Source organism: Miniopterus natalensis, chromosome 3, assembly GCF_054644295.1.
Source record: "Miniopterus natalensis isolate mMinNat1 chromosome 3, mMinNat1.hap1, whole genome shotgun sequence".
In the NCBI taxonomy this organism is placed as follows: Eukaryota; Metazoa; Chordata; class Mammalia; order Chiroptera; family Miniopteridae; genus Miniopterus; species Miniopterus natalensis.
In genome coordinates, this window is record NC_142083.1 from 11,218,498 (window position 1) to 11,238,484 (window position 19,987).

At 44.8% G+C, this 19,987-nt stretch overlaps 1 protein-coding gene across 2 annotated transcripts in view; it reads right to left on the minus strand.

Moving 5' to 3' along the window:
• Positions 1–1,546: 1,546 nt before the first annotated feature.
• NPR3 (natriuretic peptide receptor 3) overlaps positions 1,547–19,987 on the minus strand; it is a 62,986-nt gene continuing 44,545 nt past the window's right edge. Inside the window, exons 4-8 of one of the 2 annotated variants that reach the window (XM_087815316.1) lie at positions 16,479–16,614; positions 11,167–11,261; positions 9,435–9,570; positions 7,800–7,884; positions 1,547–6,791 (exon numbers count right to left, since the gene is read on the minus strand). In XM_087815316.1, coding sequence (XP_087671442.1) covers positions 6,680–6,791; positions 7,800–7,884; positions 9,435–9,570; positions 11,167–11,261; positions 16,479–16,614 — 564 coding nt within the window. In that variant the 3' untranslated portion in view covers positions 1,547–6,679. Of the gene's footprint in view, positions 6,792–7,799; positions 7,888–9,434; positions 9,571–11,166; positions 11,262–16,478; positions 16,615–19,987 lie in introns of both variants that reach the window. The other variant, XM_016224348.2, reaches the window with a different exon arrangement.

A 19,987-nucleotide genomic window follows, 5' to 3' on the forward strand; every position in this document is an offset into this window, starting at 1 on the left:
ACTGGGGAGTCTGGCTCCAGCGTGCCCTCCTCTGCGAACTGAGGACGATGGAGCTTCAGCAGCCAGCGACGGTCAGGGATGCACAAAGCCAGCGACAGGAATTATTTTTCTTGGTTCTAGTTTGGTGCTAATAGATGGTTCATTAAATTGCTATTTTTTTAAAGACACCCAGAGCCTGGTACCTCTCCCAATCCAATAGTAGTTGCTATTTAAGTCAACCCCAGAAGCCCATGATTTAGGGTTAGGGTGGGGCCCTAAATCAAAGGTGTTTGGAGCTCCCAAGGGCTCCTCCAAGGGACACACATCCCCACCAGCCACAGTCATGAGGCATCTTTGGCCCATCGTGGGATGTTGGGGGTGGGAAGAAGTTCAGGAGGGATGAGGAGGAAGACTTGGGGTGGAAAGATTCAAGGAAGTCCTGCTCCCCAAGGCGATATGGGAAAGTAGCAGGAATACTCTGTGCGAGGGACTGAATGTTTGTGTTCCCCTACCATTCACATGTTGAAGCCTAAATCCCCAGTGTGCCTGTATTTGGAGACGGGGTCTCTAAGGAAGCAATTCAGGTTAAATGAGGTCATAAAGGTCTGGCCCTGATCTGCTAGGATTAGTGTCCTTAGAAGAAACACAAGAGATGTCCCCTCCTTCTCCCTCCCTACACACACACACACACACACACTCCCACACAGGAAAGGCCATGTGAGGACACAGCAAGAAGGCAGCACCTACAAGTCAGGCAACAGCCCTCACCTGGAACCAAACCCTCCAAAATTGTGAAAAGTAAATGCCTGCCATTTAATGCCTTGGCCTGGCATTTTGTTATAGCAGCCCCAGTGGACTAAGACATCCTGTGTCTCCTGGAGGTTTCCTGGCCCACCCTTCATTCCTATAGGGCCCCCCGACACCTGTCCCCCACTCCCACCCCCAAGTCAGCATCCAGCTGTAGAACCTTCTCGAATGCCAGCACCCAGTGTGGGTGGCTGTTGTGTTCTCAGGAGGCCCCATTGGTGGTGGCAGCAGCAAGACCGGGAGAACATTGCTCCAACCATGAGAATTGTCATGTGTTTCTGGGGCTTAAAATAAACCATGAGTAACTTCCCAGATAGTGAATCAACTTTTTACAACCCAGAGGCAACTGGAGATGCTTGAAGCTGGTTGGTCTGCTGAGTATGGCCCTCTTTAGAGGGACAAAACTAGCTTAGGACCTCATCAAAGTGGGTAAGAGACGTCTTGAGCCAATGAGGCCAACTGTGTAACAACGTGGTGTTCTCAAGCCATAGAGGCTCAAGATAATATTATTCATAAAGATTTCTTCCTTTACTTGCCAATTCAAGGTTGACCCCTCATTTTAATAATACTATTTTCTTATTTCTGCAAATTTCCCTTTGCTGGGCAGAAATTCTTGTTTTTTCACAGATACCATTCAAACAATAAAGTTCATCACATCCGCTGATTGATCTTTTACTTAAACTCCTCCTGGAGAACAGAAAGTCCTCCCAGAGTATGGATATGGGCAGTGTATGGTGGATGAATTATAAACAGGAAACGCTTTCTGTGGGACGTATTTTTTAATGAGAACACGTTGTTATACTGTGAGCATGTGGCATTCTTGCTGAAGAGAAACATTTACAAGAACACATTTATATCCAAACACCAAATGGAGCGGATACTTTAAATGACCAGTTTGCACCAGAAATAAAATATATTATACAAAACAGGGGTTATATCCACAGTCATTCTCATTTTCTACACAACAATAAATTAAATCACATTATATGCAGATAGTTCTACTTACATTAGAATAATAAACTGTATGTAGTCTGTGCAGCTTTTACTTTTACTTTTCTACCAGACTCGTGGTAGGTTTGTATTGTTTGGTAGTCCTGTATTTAAATTAACAATGAATAATAATGTGGCCCAGGAGACAAGGGCTGCAGAAGTAACCCTCCACAGTGTCTAGACCGTGCCCTGTTGGTGTCACCTACCCACCACGCACAGGGGACAAAGCTCAGATTCCCAGACCCAGCCAAAAGGTCTGCAAACTCACAGCCTCTCCAGGCTGCCTAGGGCACCTCAGGGCTATTTTCTAAGTAAGACACACCACAATGGACACGTTCAGATTTGGTATTGAATAATAAATAGGACATCCCGCTTCAAAATCCAGAATTCCCTTTCTTAACCTTCTCTGCCCAATTATTATGTGCAATGATGGCTTTTTCTCCTCACAAATAAAAAACAATTTGGTAGGCTATGTTCTGACTTACCCGTGGGGAATGGGCCCTTTATTCCTTGCTGCATAGAAGTTTAGGTCTTTAAACACGTGAATCAGAGCAAGGCGGCATTTTTTGCAAAGTCTTCATTCTGCTTGTTCAAATCTCTCCCCTAGGAATCATCCCCCACCTGATACATCAAAAATCCATAACATACGGATTTTTACTTCTGAGACTCGGCACCCACTGAAATCCTTCCCCCGTGTTTGAAGCAGCTTAAGACACGAACATTAACAGCATTAGCTGGCTTAGAACTGCTTTGCCTTTGGTATGAATTAACATTAGTGGTTAATGAGAAATTTGAACAAACTCCAATCCAGCACCTTTTGAAAGTCATTTTAATCCTAGAGTCTAGCTGTGGGGTATGCCTGCGAGAGAGATTTGGGAGATCGACGTGCTGGAAACCAAAGCCAGGTTTGCTGGAGTCCATGCACATCACAGGCTTGAAGTGCCCCGAGAGCACGTGTGGTCAGGTTAACGTAAGCCAGCTGCGTTCCCACAGCCCGCACCCTGCGGTCCTCTCCCCCGGGGAAGTGTGGAGGCCCCACTGCAAGCTTCTGCCTGCACCTCTGCAGCGATGACCAGTGGCGATCGGGGGTCGGGGAGGAAGGGGGGAAAGACCTGGCTGCTGGCAACTGTACCTTCTTCTGTTCCTTTTGGAGAATCAAGCTCCTGGTTCTTGCTGGGTGTGGCCTAAGCTTCCTGCTGAGTCTGGCTGTTGAAGAGGGACTAAAGTATTGGTTACTCCGTACTTCCAAAGGTCGACTGGGAAAGAAAGACCCCCTGACCCGCACCACCTCCTCCTCTCTTCTGCCACACATGCCATGTTTTAGGCAATTTCACTCATCCACTGAAGAAGGTCAGTCCATTATCAGCCTCCTCATGAAGCGCTGGACCACAGGGCGTAACTAAACCAACCACACAACGCAGATCATGGGGCCTAATGTTGGCAGGTGTTGGGCTTTATGACTGCATCCACTCAGCATCTAAGGTTTTTGTGTCCCAAGAAACGTAATATTCTATTTGGTCTCCCAAAGAGACTTCCACAAATAGCCACTGTAGACTCACTCACGATACCACTGGGACCTACTTTCTGAATTCCTGTCACTGCATGAGATCTACACAGTGGCCTTCATCTCACTGCCAACGGCCTATCTCACACTCCCCAAATCAGCGAGAGCCAGAAGGAAAGTGGTAAATTAGGGGCAAAGAGGGCACAGGTGCCTTGAAGACGCTTATGACCCTAGAAGCCTGTGAGTAGGGAGCAGTGTCTGAAAATAAAGTCTTTGAATTTCAGGAATTTATGTCCATACATTTCTCCCCTCCCTCCACTAACTATTGCTTCTGAAATGTAAAGAAGTGTCTTAAAGCCTGTGGAACCATGTCTGCGGTTCAGGAAAGGACATGCTAATGGTCCTTCCGAGAAATGTAATGTTTACAGGGGCTTCCTTGTGGAACCTGTGGTCAGTCTGGGGGAAGATATGCACTCTACACAGAAAGTGTTTTCTGGACAGAAGTGATCATCTGGAGAAAGCTTTTACTTCTGAGTCCAGGAAAAAAAATGTGAGAAGGTGACCATGATGAGCATAAAACCTACACATATTTCCAAGGCCATGAGTCTATACGAAAAGTATACACTTTGACTGGTATCCGTGTCCGCTGATGTTTGGCCAGCTGACATTGATCTCTTTTCAAACCTGAACACCCTGGACTTCAGGGTAAAAATGTGTAGAATGATTTAAGAACTAGAGCCCTATTTATTTTACTGTGTGATATGTGGCTACTGGCAGAGTATAAATGACTAGTTGTCAAAGATGTCGCTTAGCAGTTAGGAACTTAACTCCAGAATTACAATCTCCACAGGTCTGAGCCCAGGGTAACCTTGGGCCAAACACCTACAGTTTTAGCAAAGATTTCCAACCCAATGGCATTTTCAAAACCTAAGAGAGCTTTGGTAACTTGTATGATGATTTCAAGGAAGAAGGAGTAGAAAACAGACATAAGCAACCAACCTTCAGAGCCCTAGAATTGCGTTAAGTTGGAAGTGAACAGCATCGCATATGAGAAACCTCACGATTTGTGCTACCGTTCTTGAAAGACTAAATTCTCGCTTATTTTTACAATTTTATCTGGGGACATCATAATACTAAGTTTAGAACTATTCCTCTATTAAAGTAGAAATAAAATATGTTTGCTTTAAAAATGTTAATGGGCCCCTATGTAGATTATAAAGGTTAGAAATGTTTACACCCAAAGACTGCAACCAGGTAGAGTGTTTTCCCCCTGAAATAAGCACATAGGCTTGAAATTTAAATGTGTTTTTTACCAACACACAATAAAAGAAAATGAGTATCTCTAAAACATATGAAAAACATCACTGAAAATTTAAAATTAGAAAGAAGTAACTTCTCAAATCATAAAAATTAAATGGGTGCAAACCTTCCATTCTGTTTTCACTTTGAGGAGTCCTGAGCTGTTAAACGCTTTGCTTCTCTAGATTTTACTTCCCAAACTCTTCCCACATTAGCATTTCTGGAGCTTGTCTTCCTTGCCTTCTTTTTCCAGCCCTTTTTGAATTCGGTGCTTTTTCCTTTGCATCCAACATGGAGAACTACAACCTAGTTGTTTCAGTTGATCACTGTTAATTCTTTTATCCTGTTCTCCAGCTGCCTACATAATATTTTTAAGCCATAAAGGGGAAACGTGCCTCACCCAGAAACATCCATTCACTTTGAAGTAGGAGGGACAGGGGCCAACTCCTCCAGGAAGCAAACTGGGGTCATCCTCCAAGACACATGCCTTCCACTCATCTGCCTCCACCGTTACCTCTGCGAACTATGACCTCCGCCACTTTTGAGGGATTGCTCAAGCCCCACTATTTACCTCCCTACGCATGGTCTTTTATAGACATTAAGAAAATATTTAAAACTATTTTCCAGATGCTCAAAATGTTATCCAGGACCGAGTGACATCATAACAAGGTCGTATGCTAACCCAGCAATGGCCCATTCTTCCCTCACCATCTATTTTCTCCTCAAATCATAATCAAACCGACAGCCTGAATTTAAACCTGTGTGCAGAGTACTGGGTGCAAAGTAGATATTCAGTAAAGGCTTTTTCGACCTTGTCCAAATTCCTTATATTCACACCCACAGCCACTGTTATGCAGATTATCAGCAGATGACTACAAAACCCTGTGGAGTTAACTGAAAGGACATGTAGTAGCTATTAACCCAAATCATCACTGTAAATTTTGGTAGAATGTCATGTATGAACTTTTTCTTAATTTATCATTTCTGTGCTTTCCATCAAGTTCTAGCTCTCTTATAAAGTTCTTGAGGAAAAAACTGCCTCCCCTTATAAAATCCTACTTAACCCTAGTACATTTCACCCTTGATCCTGAAACTCCTCATTTGGCCAGAACTGGATGGGATCTATCCCTAAAACTACCTGCATTTAGAACAGGTAGGTTAATGTACTCCTGCAGAGCCTGTGATCTGAATACATTTCTAGGTCTCCATAATTAAAGCAGCAGTTTGCGTTTGGGTATGGCCAAGGGGAAGGGGGAAGCAGGGAGAAAAAAGAAGCATCTTCCATCATTGTTGGTTTGTTGCGCACTTTACCCAAGCTTTTCAAATATAAGTGAAATCTAATCTTCAAAATGAAAAAATAGACACATTTTCTAATAGCAAAATATAAGATTAAAGTACTTAAAAATAAAATGTTAGTGAGAAATAGGGGTTTTTTTACATTTAAAAAAATGAAACATTTTAGATTTGTTCTTCTTGTATAAATCCTCTTATTTCAGTAATAGTTACAACTGTCCAGAGCAGCTTTCATGAGACACTGAAGGAGACAGGAAGGAAATCCTTTTTCAAGATATGAAGTCGGGACCTGAATGCATACATTGGACAGAGCTGCCCTCCACTCAACTTGGCTGGCCAGCCCTAGAGAAAGGAGCACTGTGTTTCCAACCTTGAGATTTTTCATTTTCCTCTCTTGGGTGTTAGATTCTTTCTAAGAATATTCTACTTGTAAAAATGATTTTATTCTAGCTTTAAAACATTTCAGTTAAGGAAACCACATTTTATAGCCTTCTGTGACATGCCCCCAAAAGTCATCAAGATATGGAGACATCAGATTCTCAAAACAGAAATCTAATCATATGCCCTTGAAACAGTATGAACGTTTAACAGAGTGACATTATATTCTGATATTTGCTGGTCGTGAGATGAAAGACCGGGAGGCATCTGATGATTAATAATAGTTCCTGAGCTTCTAAAGAAATTTTACGACGAAATGACTAAATGCTTAAAAGAGTGAATTCTTCAAGAGCACCCCTTCTGTTCATTGATGTCTTTCATCCCATCAGTCTCCTCAAAGAATCTCAGGCCGAAAGAAAAGCCTTCCTTTTAAGCCACCGAAAAATGGGATCTGATGGAATCTTCCCGCAACTCCCGATGTTTTCCAGCGTTACTTTCTTCTTGCTGGTTTCGCCTCTCAATGGTTATTCTGTATTTCTTCCTGGGTAAAGGGAAAGTGAATGTAGTAATAAAACCTCACTTGGCTACAAAATACTATGGTTTCTCTTACAAAGAATGCCCTCAGGGGACATCTGGGTTTGGGTTGATAAATGAGAAGTGACAGAATATGAAACCCTGGTCAGAGATTAAAGCAGTGCGCCCCAAGGCGCTGTGCCCTTATTCAAGGCGGGAGACTGGCCTGCTTTCCGAAATGCCATAGAACAAGCCTTCCCCTTCTTCCCCAGGCGCCTGCTGGGTCCAGTCTTCTCTATTCTGCCACAGAGGCCCTCCCGGCTCCCAGGATATGCCCCAGATAAGGATCAGATTATGTACACTGTGACCAAAGGAACAGGAATACAATTGTCCCCACAAAGAGTCACATACACCCAGAACTGCATTTCCATGCAGAAATGAAGAAATCGTGGTCTAATGACTTAAGAGTAAGCCACAGCTCAACCACCAAAGATTACAAAGGAATCGACCGCCCTCGTGGTGCAAAACTGTCAGTATTTGGACACACACAAATATTACAACTTTACAAGCCTTGGGGCTTAACCACCGTGGTAACTAAGTGTGTGGGTTCTCCAAACACTGAGCACAGACCAGCCCGAGGGATGGCCTGCTGGAGCCGCCGCCTCTTCAGAAGGTGGGCCCAGCACCTATCCGGAGCTGGGGGAAGCCTGAGAACGGGGCAGTCTATTTCCCCTTCATCCAGATTCCCCCTCCACTTAGTGGGTGGTAGGAATCTGGGTCGGAATATTTGTCATCAAAGGAGAGCGGCAGCTCTGTGGCCCACAGGGGAATGCAGTAGGAGCCCCCTTGCCTCTCCCTAGCATGCTAGCCCACTGACCTCCAGGAGTCCCACCAAAAGATGGCTTTGTTCTCTAAACACCAAGCTCTGGGGGTAAGAGCAAGATATGGGCAGGTCACAGAAGGATCATGCAAAGGTAAGTGACAAAGGCAATAATAAAATAGAGTGAGTTTTTAAACCCTATAATGAGGTCCTAACCTGAAAAAGTAGAAAGCCATTAGCAAACCGGCTCCTAGTAAGGCCCCCACAACAATTCCTGTCACCGCTGATTCTTCTAGGCCACCTGCTTGAGGAAAAAAAACATAATCAGAGTTCATTTTGAGAAACAGAAATGCCTCATCCTAACTTTTCATTCATTGGAAAATTTCACTCATTGGAAAGTGTTTCTCAGTTTCCCACTTGAGAGGCAAATTTTCCTTTCTTATTAAGAAAGACTTCTAGGGGATCCTGCATTTTTTCTAAGAAGCGTTTAAGAAAATACTAGATGAGCGAACACACTGCTACAGACAGTGAGCACAGTGGGAATACAGCTGGCACAAGAGGATTTGAGGAAACGTGGAAACTGAGGTTTTCAGATCTATCCACACTCGTCTGAGTTTACAGTCGGAGAGGGCGACTGGACCATGGAACTGACCCAGCACGCCTTCCCTTCACAGATGGGTGGCGACACTTCAAAGTGCTGGAAGGCTTGGTGAAAAATTTATTGAGTTAATGTTCTGTTTTCAGGTGTTCTCTCACCAAAGCTAGAGTTTCATGTCAAAGTGTCCTCTATAACTTGGTGAAAATGTGAGTAACAGTTCAAAACAACCAAGTTTGGTGGTGTCCCAGTCATTATATAAAAATGATAAAATAACTAGCTTGTCTGTAAAGAGTTCAGGCACAGCCTTCAGTGCATCACCTTATTTAATTCTCAAAACAGTCCTAAGAGTTGGGCGGTTTCCCTTCATTTTACACATGGGAAAACTGAGGCTTAAAGAAGTGTGGGAACACCCCTGAGGTCACAAAACCAGTAAGTAACAAGGGTGGGACTTCAAATCCAGGCCCAATAACTCCAGAGACTGTGTTCCGAACACATTTCTGCTTCACTCCTTCCCGTAATTGCTGCACACACACAAACTCCCCACAGATTGAAGGCTGGTCCCCAAAACAGTGTGCATATGTATATTAACAAAGTCACCAAGTAGCCTAAAAGACCAACATTAGCTGTCTTCTCTCACTAGCTTATAAAAAGGCCTTTCTAAAGCAATGATTTCCAACAATTTTCCTATTTGTAAGTTCCTTATAGGAACGTCCACTTGCTTCTGTATTTATGACAAGGCTGTTCAAAAATAACAGATTTAACATTCATTTGCCAGTTTGTAAATCTGTAGTTGTTTCAAGGGCATCATCTGTTTGGTTCTGAGGGGTCAGAGGAAACTACAAGCTTTGAAAATCAGAATGAGACTTGCTATGAGAGACAAGTAAGTGGGTGACAACTAGTATTTGGTATTCTGATTTTCTCTAAAAGAGTAAACTCGAATACTAAACGTCCTTCCCTTGTCCACCTCTCATAGGAAGTCTCATTCTGATTTTCAAACTTTGCTCATAGTAAGAGACGTAAGATAGGGAGAAGCCTTTTACCAGTTTGGAAAAGGGTGGGGGAGAAGAAAGACCTAGAAGCTCCTAATGAAGGTGGGTCTCCAGTTTGTGCCTTGTTCCGGTGGATTGTGCCACATCAGAGAAAGAAATCTGAACTTTCAGAACGTGACCTCCTGGATAACACTTCTTTTAAACCTGCGTTACACTGATACCACCGGCGGTGAAACACAGGGTGAATTACGTCTCTGAACTTACATGATTTGCAAGGAGAGCTGTTTGTGTGCTCCACCATCCTGGTTTCATCTATTCTCAGCTTTAAAGGTCCCCAAGGATATTTGACGTTGGGCCGCATTTCAAAACGACCTTCTTTCCCGAAGTAATCACCAATAACCTACACAAAGGCAAAGAGCAAGCGTTCACGCTCAGCGGCCAAAGTTACGTTTCAAAAGAGGCACAGGGCCCACTCTGACCCCACGGGCGTGTTTCTGAGGACTGTGTGCATCAGGATTTACAGCTGCCCCTGGTGCTTTTAAGGTGAGCCTCACTTAGGGAGAACTGTGGCCCCTCGAGGCAAGAAAACTGGTTGGTTACACAGAAAACAATGATCTCGGCTGGAATTCCTGGCCTTCCCCTTGCTGATGGAGGCTGCTGCACCACCCCACCAGGCAGCAGCCCACAGGGCAGGCCCAAGTCCCTCTCCGGCTGAATGAGAGAAATCAGGGTCCGCCTGAGGCCGGGTGAGCCTTATTACAGGTACATGGCCTCACACCCCTCGGTGAGCCCCGCATAGCATTAGAGCATTAAAAAGAGGGACTTTCAGGAAGAAGCGCCCCGCTTCGCCCTCCTCTGGTGGGAAGGCTGTTCCCCATCCTGACGGCGGGGATCCCGTTCTCCTGGCCGATGAGTTTACCCTTTTTGCACCCACATTTCCAGGCAGAACTCTTTTTCAACTGGTTGCTCTGGTTCTTGAAAAATCTAGTATTTTATGCTCAGTTCAAGGTTCTCTTTCAGTTTCAGGTTTGAGTGACTGTTTCATCGGCTTCCAGAGCTCTGATCTGGCAGCACCCCCACCCAGGTTCTCCGGGTCTGCAGCTCTTTTGTGTGGGCACAGCATGCTCCCCAGCGACCTGAGCACCTCCTCCCCTCTCTCGTGACGGAGGCGCAGCAAGCTCTCCCGGGCTACTTCATGGCATAGTAAAAAGAATTCTCAATAATCACCGAAATACAACAATCACTGGCGTGTACTGAGAACTGATCGAGTGCCTTACGCAATTTCACTCCTGAATGCCCACAGTGACTCTAGAACAGACCATCGCTGTCCATCTCTTACAGAACGGGGCCTAGGATGTACATGAGGCCCAGGCCAGGCCGAGTAGCATATCTGACCTGAAACACTGCATAGCTGTATAATCTTTATATGTATTTATCATTTAAAGTTTATATAGTACTTTTCTAGGTTTCATTTCAGCTGGTGCTCACAATAATCATGTGAGATCAAGGAAGATATTATGATTTCCATGTAACAGCCCAGGAAACTGAGGCAGAGAGCTCACACCCAGTGTCAGACGATCATCTTTGCTTCCAGGGAGTGCCCTCCTGAAACTCCACCATCTTTAGAAATATTAACACCAGTCCCGTTTGTAACCCCACCACCAAAAAAAATTCCCATTTTAAGGCAGGAGATGAATACATAGTTTAAACTCTCTCATCTCTCACCGACGATCCTTCCTGCATCTTAGGACCGAGGTGGGATTGGTGGGCACCTGAAAGGCAGGATTTCCCCACTTGGGGGAAGCGGGGCCACTTCCTGAGGCCTGCCCTGATGCCCTCAACCAAAGTGAGCCTCCCTTGCAGGAAACTCCCAGGTTTGGGGCTCATTTTTATTTGGAGGCTGCCTTGGGGACAGCTCTTTGGACACCAGGGCAAACACATTCCTGGGAACCTTAACAGGCCGAAGGAGCAGCCGGGGCAGAGCTCGCTCCCCTACCTCCTGGGTGCCCGCCTCCGCGTCCGTCATGGCGATCACAGAGAAGTCCCCGTACCGGTCCCCGTTGGTGTCTATGGACACCTGCCCGGCAATACCTGCAGGATGACATGAGAAAAGCGCCAAGTGAGTTGCTTGAAATGCCGCCATCTGCCAACAAAAACGCGAAAATGAATTGATGGGATTTTTTAAAGCAACTCCTGCCACAGGGAATCTCATCAGACGCCGGGCGTTTGGGTTGGCATGCGGGAAGACATTGTAATTTCATCTGCGTCTGCATTCCTGAATTCTTAACATTTCTCCATTTAAAAATGAAAAGAAAAGGGAATAAATGACCTTCTTTGAGAAATATGTTTTTTTAAAAGAAGATTAAGGCTAATCCTGAGAGAAGCATGCCTCCCCCAGAGTTTTCTATTAATTGAAAACAAAAGCAAACTGCCAAGAGGCAGAAGGGGAGGAGTGGCTCCTTCCTAGGCCTGTCGTGGGTTCAAGTTGTCACCAGACAAATATTATAAAAGAAAACTCATTCCAGGCCCCAGGACTCGGCATGTGCCTGCCTCAGGGGCCACGGGAGCCAAGAGCTAAGGAAGAGCTAGTCTTGATCCCACTGTGTTCATTGGTGGTTTTTTGGTTTGGGGAGTTTTTCTCAGTTTTATCAAGATATAATTGACATACATCACTGTTTGAGTTTCAAGTGTACAGCGTAAAGTTCTGACTTACATATACTGTGAAATGATTACTGCCACAAGTTTAGTTAAGATCCATTCTCTCATAGAGATACCATAAATCATTTCTTGTTTGTCCAAGAGTTTTCTAGGTGATTACTAGGTGTTGACGATAATGCTGCCACGGGGGCAAAGATGAATTGGACACATTCTCCGCTCAAGAGAAGGGCAGCCACGACTAGGGATTTAGCTTGTTGGGTGGTGGAATCCGAAGGTCTGCATTTGAATCCCGGCTTTCACATTTGCAAGCTCTGTGACCCTGAGCAAGGACTCTGCCCTCTGAGCCTCAGTCTCCAGGATTCTAGAAGAGTCATAGTAGATGAAACAGGCAAAGCCCTTTCAACACAGGTTTAAGAGAAGTTGGTAGTTTTCCTCTGTTATCACTACTGTCCCTATGCCTGAAATCTGGGGAGGACATCGGAGAGTGCCCACATCACTCCGAGGAGGACTCGATGAAAACGCAGGTCCTTCGTAGGCATGCTGGTGAAGTCTATGATTTGGACAAGAAGCCACAGGGAGTGGGAGTATTTGAGGCAGAAAGGCTAACCTTGGTTGTATTTAAAAAGGCACAGAAGCTGGAAGGAAGCAGAGTGGCCATAAGGTTTTGAGGAGATGGCCTTTGTGAGTGGAAGGGAGCAGGGAGAAAGGCTGGAACAGAGTGGCCAGAGCATGGAGAGCCCTGAGTGCCCACACAAAAAGTCTTGAATTCGCTTTAGCTAGCAGTGGTGGCTCACCAGTAAAAGCAAATACGTATCATTAGTTGACATTAAATGTCTATATTATAATTTTCATTAATAATAGAGAGCATATATCAGCTACATTCTGCGTAACTAAGGCTATTTGTTTTCTTTCGTTTCAAACTGTGGTGGAGTTCAGTGTAATTCTTAATTGGTGTTTCCATTGATCTGGTTCTCTCCGGAAGTAAAATGAATGTCTGGGAAAAGGGATCCCAAGGGAAAGTTCCATCCTCAAGTGTGGTTTGGAGAGGGCAAGTATTTGGGTTTGCTGTCCTTGGGTTGTGGTTTGAAGATCCGCCGATTTTTCCAGACTTTGGTCTACTTTGCCAGAAAGAGAATGGAGCTACCATTCATCCGGATGTTTTGTCTTCTTGTCTTCTTAATATAGACTGGTTACAAAGGATACACCTACCTCAAGCTTGTTTATCCCTGACAACCTGCACAACTTTTAAGTAATGCCATTTTTCAAAAAATGTATTTATCTCCAAATGTCTTGGTAATCCAAAACCTTTTTCTTATTCTGTTCAGAGGGGTTTTGATGGTGTGTTCTGTAAGTGTTTTTGCAGAGTATTTTATAAGACAAGGTGGCCCTGGTAATCCAAGACCTCATTACACTTTAAGCTATTACAATTCTGCCAAGAAACAAGGTGAGAACCCTCAGGGTGGCCGATTAGCAAGTGAGACTTCACCTGAGAGTATTGCACAGAAGGTGCGATGGCCGGGCTGACAGCAGAATTTTCCTGTGCATAGGCAATGAGGCATTCCACCCTCATTTCTATTGCCTGGAGAGGAGCTCAAGTTCTGAGCCGCAGTCCTATTTACCTTGTCGCTCTGACCCCTCACACAGAGAGGAATTTAGCTTCGTCCCAGGCCATGGTTGAGAGTTGGTCATAGGTTTCTTGGTAATAAAATCTAAATTTGTCGAATAACATCCAGAGTATTTTTCCCTTGAGAACTTAATGGTCACTTACCGTGACCATTAAAATTAAAATTGTTTTTAATTTTAGAAAGGTTAAAGTTTTTCTTAGGGTTCTTTTGGGGGCTACCCTCCGCTTGACCTTTGTTTAGCAAGTAGAATGGAAACTTACCTTGGCTTCAATTGTCTTTACATTTGGACAAGTGAGATTCTAAGTCCAAACTGAACTACACAGTTGATTGTTTTAGAACTCGTTTCTTATTGCCTGTGTAGACCTGGCCCTGGAATGGAAGATCAAGGCAGCCCATGGGAAAAGTCAGTCCATGCCCTCTATATAAAACTGAATTGTGGGCACCTGCCCGTCCCTTAGCAACCTCCCTCAGAAGACCAAGAACAAATGACCACACCGCGCAGTGAGGAACAGCTAAGAACGGGATGTGGCCTACCGAGGCTGTGTCCACACACACACGCCAGTTTCTCAGTGCATTGGGCATAGCTTCTGGAAAATTTGACTCTGTCCTAATATGCCCCCTGAATTACCCTACTTGATTCCAGTTCCCCAGCTGAAGCAGTCAGAGGTTGAGCAAGACAACCCTCGAGGCTTATTTGTTCACCTCCTACAATCTGTCAAAAGTTAAGCAGATGTCACTCTAGTTTTGAGTAAGATGTGGCATCCGCAAAAATGACCAAGGAGAAATGAAATCTACCACTTGTCACCATAGCTATGGCCCAGACAATTCTTGATGGAACCTGACCCCTCTGTATTGCCTTACCCCATCTAGTAACTGAGAACTAGACGACACAGTGGAGTAGATAGGAGTCCCAATTGAAAAAATGTGTGTGTGCGCACCTCAAATCTAGACTTGGCAGTATTTGTTCCCATAATTGAAAATTTCATTAGTTAGATTGTAAATAAATATAGTCATAGTCCCAATGCATTAAAGGATTCAAAGGAAGAGTTAGCATGATGCAGAACTGAAAGGACCCTTGTCAGTCATCAACTAGTCTAACCCCCAAACTATAGATGATGGGAGGAGTCCAAAGGACTGAGGTAGAGTCAGTGGCTAGGATGCAGGTTTCCTGGTCCAACAATCTGTACCCTATGTCAGTGGTTCTCACATGATATCTATTAGCATATTATAGTTTATTTTCCACATAGCCCCATGAGGACCCTTTTTAAAGACTCAAGACAGATCATATCCCTCAAAACCCTCTGGTGGCTTTTTCTCTCACTCAGGGTAGAGCCCAAAGTCCTTGGCGCAGCTTCCAGGTCCACGTGATCTAGCCCCCACTACGTCTCTGGCTATGGCTCCTGTCACACTGCCTCTCCTGTGCTCTGCTTCAGTCTGTCCCGGGGCACACAGGACTCTCACACCAGATACACTCAAGGCCTCTGCATATGCTGCTCCCTCTGGACTGTTCTCTCCCGAATATAATTTCTTTCACTTCCTTCAGGTCGCTACTCAACTGCCACTTATTTGAGAGATCTTCCCTGATCACTCTATTTAAATTAGCAGTCCCACCCCACACTTTCTATCTCCCTATCCTGCTTTATTTAATAGCCCCTAAAATGGTGTATTTGTTTACCACCAGTTCCCCCCACTATACCATGGAAGCTCGTATTATTGCAGGAAATGTCTTTAGTTCGCTGCTAAATCCTCAGCACCTTGAACGGTACCTGGCACCTAGTAGGTGCTCAAGAATATTTGATGCATGAATGAATGAATGAATGAATGAATGAATGAATATGAAGTTGATATCTGCAGGGTTCATGTTGAGTCTCATGTTAATTTTCTTTGAGTGTTGGTGAGGCCAGAGAAAACCAGAACTCTATACACTACTAGCAAGAGTATAGTCTAGTAGAGCATTCTGGAAGACACTTGGCAATATCTTAAAAGGCACCAACATACTTCTGGACCCAGATGCCCCACAGCTAAGAATGTCCCCTCTTGGATGTACTCACAAAAACTCATCAAGATGTGTAAGATGCATAATAGCAAAAACTATAAATAACTGAGGTGTCCATCAGTAAGAGATTGATTAAAGAAATTCTTGTACAGCCACACGGTGTAAAACTGTGGAACTACCATTGAAAAATGTGCTGAATCTACGAGTGCTCATATGGAAAATTCTTGGCACACAAGTAAAAAAGCTATGATGAAGAATGGCATTCATGGTATGACTCTTTTGTAAAAATGTTTTAGATAAGATATAATTCGAATGCATATGTGCTGGCAGAAGACACAAAATATTTTTAGACTGAATCATGGGGAATTGTTGATAGAGATCACACTGGGGAGAGGGGACTGGGGCGGGGGGGAAAGCTTTCACTTTTCATTTTGTACATACTTGTACTGTTTAAGTTTTCCAGCCAAGAACAGTCTCATTCTTGCACAATTTTCAAATGTCAGCAGAGGTTGCTTGAGTGATGCGATGATGGGCCATTTTCTGGTTGTTGTTCTTATACTTACATCTCCATTCTCAAGAAAGCCACAGCTAATATTCATCATTTTTAAAATAAAATAAAAGCGTAAGGCTCACTGGACCTGCTCACCATCTTCAACCACTCAGGTTTGAACAGGGAAATGTGTATCTGGGATTTTTCCTTTTAAAACTGACTACAGAGCTCTTCAGAAACTGATCATTTGTTGTGAACAAGGCTTGTGATGAATTTAATTTTAAAAAACATGAAACTGTTACCCAACAATCAGGAGATAAGCCACTTCCCATGTCAGTGGGACCCTTTGAAAGCACTTGCACACGCTTTGTCTTGTTGAATTTCCACAGCAAGCGTGTGGGATGGGTTGATCCTGACTTTTATCCCTACTTTACAGCTGAGGAAAACAAGGCCCCACCGTTGTAAGAGAAAACCAGAACCAGCGAAGAAGCGGCTCAGTGAGCTACGAGGTGTCGCCACCTGATAGACGGAATCCTCACCTTCAAATGTTCTGTTCCAAGTCTGCTGGATGATTTTCCCTCCATCCTTCTTACTGTACCCAGCTCTGAGCACTTCGTGTAAAGCCAGGACGTAGAGCAGAATGGCATCATGGAAGCCTTCAACAAACATGTTCACCTGGAAAGGAGACCCAGCTGGGTGAGACCAAACACCAAACGGCTCGAGCCGAGGATGATGTAAGCGAACCAGAATGATCAGCAAGTTAGACTCCAGGCCCGTAAGCATGGCAGAGGCAGGCAGAAGAGTAGCTAAGAGGAATCATGGCATGATTTTCCTGGCACTGGCCTCGTGAGGAAAACTCTTGCCCAATTTGGGAATTTGGAAAGCAGACAAGATATTACAGAAGTAAAAAAAAAAGATACCTGTTGACTAGATTAGGTATTCCAGGTGTGTCAGCCTTTGCCCATAGCCCCCTCTACACAGGTGCCCCCCCTTCCCCCTCCCCGTCCACATCCCCGTCTACCTCAGGCCAACTTGAGTCCAACCTCCCCCTTGAGGTTTTCCCCCTCTCGGATCTCTCCAAGCTCTGAGAGTGAAATGTGGCTAAAAGAACAGTAGGGATCCATTCATTCATTCATATCCAAATACTATCGAATGCCTACTACAATGCTAAGGATGCTAAGAGGAGTGGGCACTGCCACCCCCGCTTGCCCAGCATGTTTGTTCTCTATTCTATCAGAAATAATATCTCAGTTTCTCTTTCTAACTTGTGTTCTGAGTAGTTTCAGAGCATTTGAGCACTCCCTAGCTCCACTCCCTGCCAAGCTCTGAGGACAGAAGTGGAAACAGGCCTGGACCATTGGTTTATCCCAGTTGAGTCCTGGCTCAAGTTAGGTAGCCCTTGCCCTCAAGAAAGTTACAGCTCCATGCGAACTTGGGGAATCTCTTAAATCTTAAATCTCTCCACTTAAATCTCTTTAAGCCTTATTTCCTTCTCTAAGCACCATTTGGTAAGTTCTAATGCCACACTTAAACCCACTGTACATTCACTGAACATGATATGAGCAAATACAATCCTGAAACACTGAGTAGCTTACAAAGTCTGTACAAAAGTACCAAAAAAAAGAAAAGAAAGAAAGAAAGAAATGGAGCCTTCTTATTTCAGGAGGAAGCATCAAGAATGGAACACCATACAGCAGAATGAATTGGGCATCCCAAGGACGACCATGGTGAGGCTTTGTGAGTGCTGATCCCTGTCTCAGCCCTGGTTCAAATACAAAGACATCCACAGAAGACACAGCTCAACATCCAGTTCCGCTTGGCCTCAAACCACCCCAAAAGCCGGTAAGTCCTGTTTGTGTTCCAGAAGCAAATAGTTCAGATTTACCGAAGTCTACTGCTGAGAGGCAGATTAGAACAATGGTTAGAGAGCCTGGGCTCACTACCCAGCTCTGCCACTCCCTAGCTGTGTGTCTGCACCACTCTGGGTCTCAGTTTCCCCCATCTGGAAAATGAGGGAAGTAGTAATACCTATCTTAGGAGGGTGCTGTTTGGTTTAAACAAATCAATAGATGTAAAAGAGGCCTGACAGAGTCAGTCCTCACTGCTAGTTTTTGTTGTTGTGATTGTCTAGAGATAGAGAATTATAAACCTAGGGATCCTGGTTAGTGTCTAACTTCTAGTAGCAGTACTGGCACAATATATCTTACTGACCCACTTTTCAGTTAATGGGAACTGAGACTCCTTGTTCGTGCTTTGACACCCAAGTAGTTCTACTTCCACAACGTCTGGCCCTTAATTGCACCCAAGTATGGTGGGTGCAGCCCAAGCTGGTCAGTGCACTGGCTCTCGGGATGGGTGGGAGACGGAAGAGAGCTGGTTCACAGGAGAGCTCTGAGCCAGCCGCTGGACCCAGAATCTCATCCCGGTCCTGACCCATTACTTAATCTCTGTGATCTTCAGTTTCCTCATCGGTTTAATGGAAGTTTAGTACCTACTCATCTCAAAGAGCTCCTCTGGGATTAAATGAAAGAGTGCATGTAAAACATCTAAAACAATTTCTGGGACCAAACAATTTCTGGAAAGCAAAAAGCAGACAATGGCTCTTGCTCTTAGCAATCAAGCTTAAGTCTCAGAACCATTATTTTCTTAGGCAAAGCACAATGTGTAGAAATAACATCTACTGGTCAAAGAGAATTTTCTGCTGCTTCGGCTATGCTAATTCATTTTCCAAAGGAACGCGAAATTTTCACTTAGACCATGAAGTCATCATGGCTTGAGAAAGTATGCGTGCTGGTGAGTTGATGAGTTTTAATAAGTGAACGTTAGCTCTGTAACTCAATTCTCGGGCCACTAAAAATTTTTTTTCAAAAGCTCTTTCTTCTCTTTGATAATCGAATAAACACCACCCTGCTCTCAGAATCACAGAATCGTAGAATACGGAAGACAGAAGGGGCTTCAGAAAAGCTCTCATCTAACCCTCTCCTTGCTCTGGAGACCAAACGAGGATCGCTCACCCTCGATCCCCCTGCGCTCTGTTCTGAGGGCTGTTCCCTTCATCGTCCCTGTTCCTGGGGGCCTAGGACAGCCTCTGCTTCACCTGCAAAGTACCAGCTACTGGGCATCACCTGTCTGCCTCTCTTCTTCCTCCTCTTGACTCTTCAAAATCCTAACCCAAGGCCACCATGCTGCTTCTGGCCACCTAAAGCACTGGACGTGTGCCCAGCACCGCCCCTTCCTTGTTGATACGCCCTCTGAGCTGCCCCCTCTGCCACCCAGGATGGGAAGAACAATGACCTGGCTGAGAAACAGGGACTTGGATTCCTTTTGTGCTACCAGGTTTAACGGTAGAAGAGAACAGATTGGCTCTGAACACATGCCCAGGTCTGAAAACCCATCCCACTTTGATTTGCAAATGGATTGCACTTTATTTCCTTTCCTTTTAAAGTAGCTGAGTGTCTCCCTCTCCTGCCAAAATTAGCAGGAGAGCTGCTGACCCCACAGAGGTTTGCTGGCACCCAGGCCTGCTGCGGAGGTGGTTTCATAACACCTACCTCATAGGGCCTTGGGCCAGAGCAAAACCCTAGAGACGCCCCTTTCTCCAGGAGAACATTCTCACATCCACACGTGTTTTTAAATGGGAGGAAAGCCCGTTCGCACATTATAGACACTGCAAATTGGACGTGCAAATTTAAAAAAATAAGGGAGAGAGAAAGCCAGAGTATTAAGCTGCCTCTGGAACACTCTCCACTGGACTTTCAGGCTGAAAGGAGCTAGGTCACCTGGTCTGTCCCCCGCCTGTCAGAACAACACCTGGACCTCGAAGTCCTGACGGGCACATTATACTATTGTTACTGATGGCAGGAATTAGCATTCCCTCCTCTGACCGACCCCTTCTAGTGTTTAGCACCATTTTCAGCCAGAAAGCTCTTCCTTACTGTCATTAGCCATAAGTCCACTAAATTCCCAAATGCAGCCATTCCCCTGCTAGATGCTGACCAAGCAGAGTTAAGACAATACAATCCATGAGCCCTGGGGATTCACAGTCTCA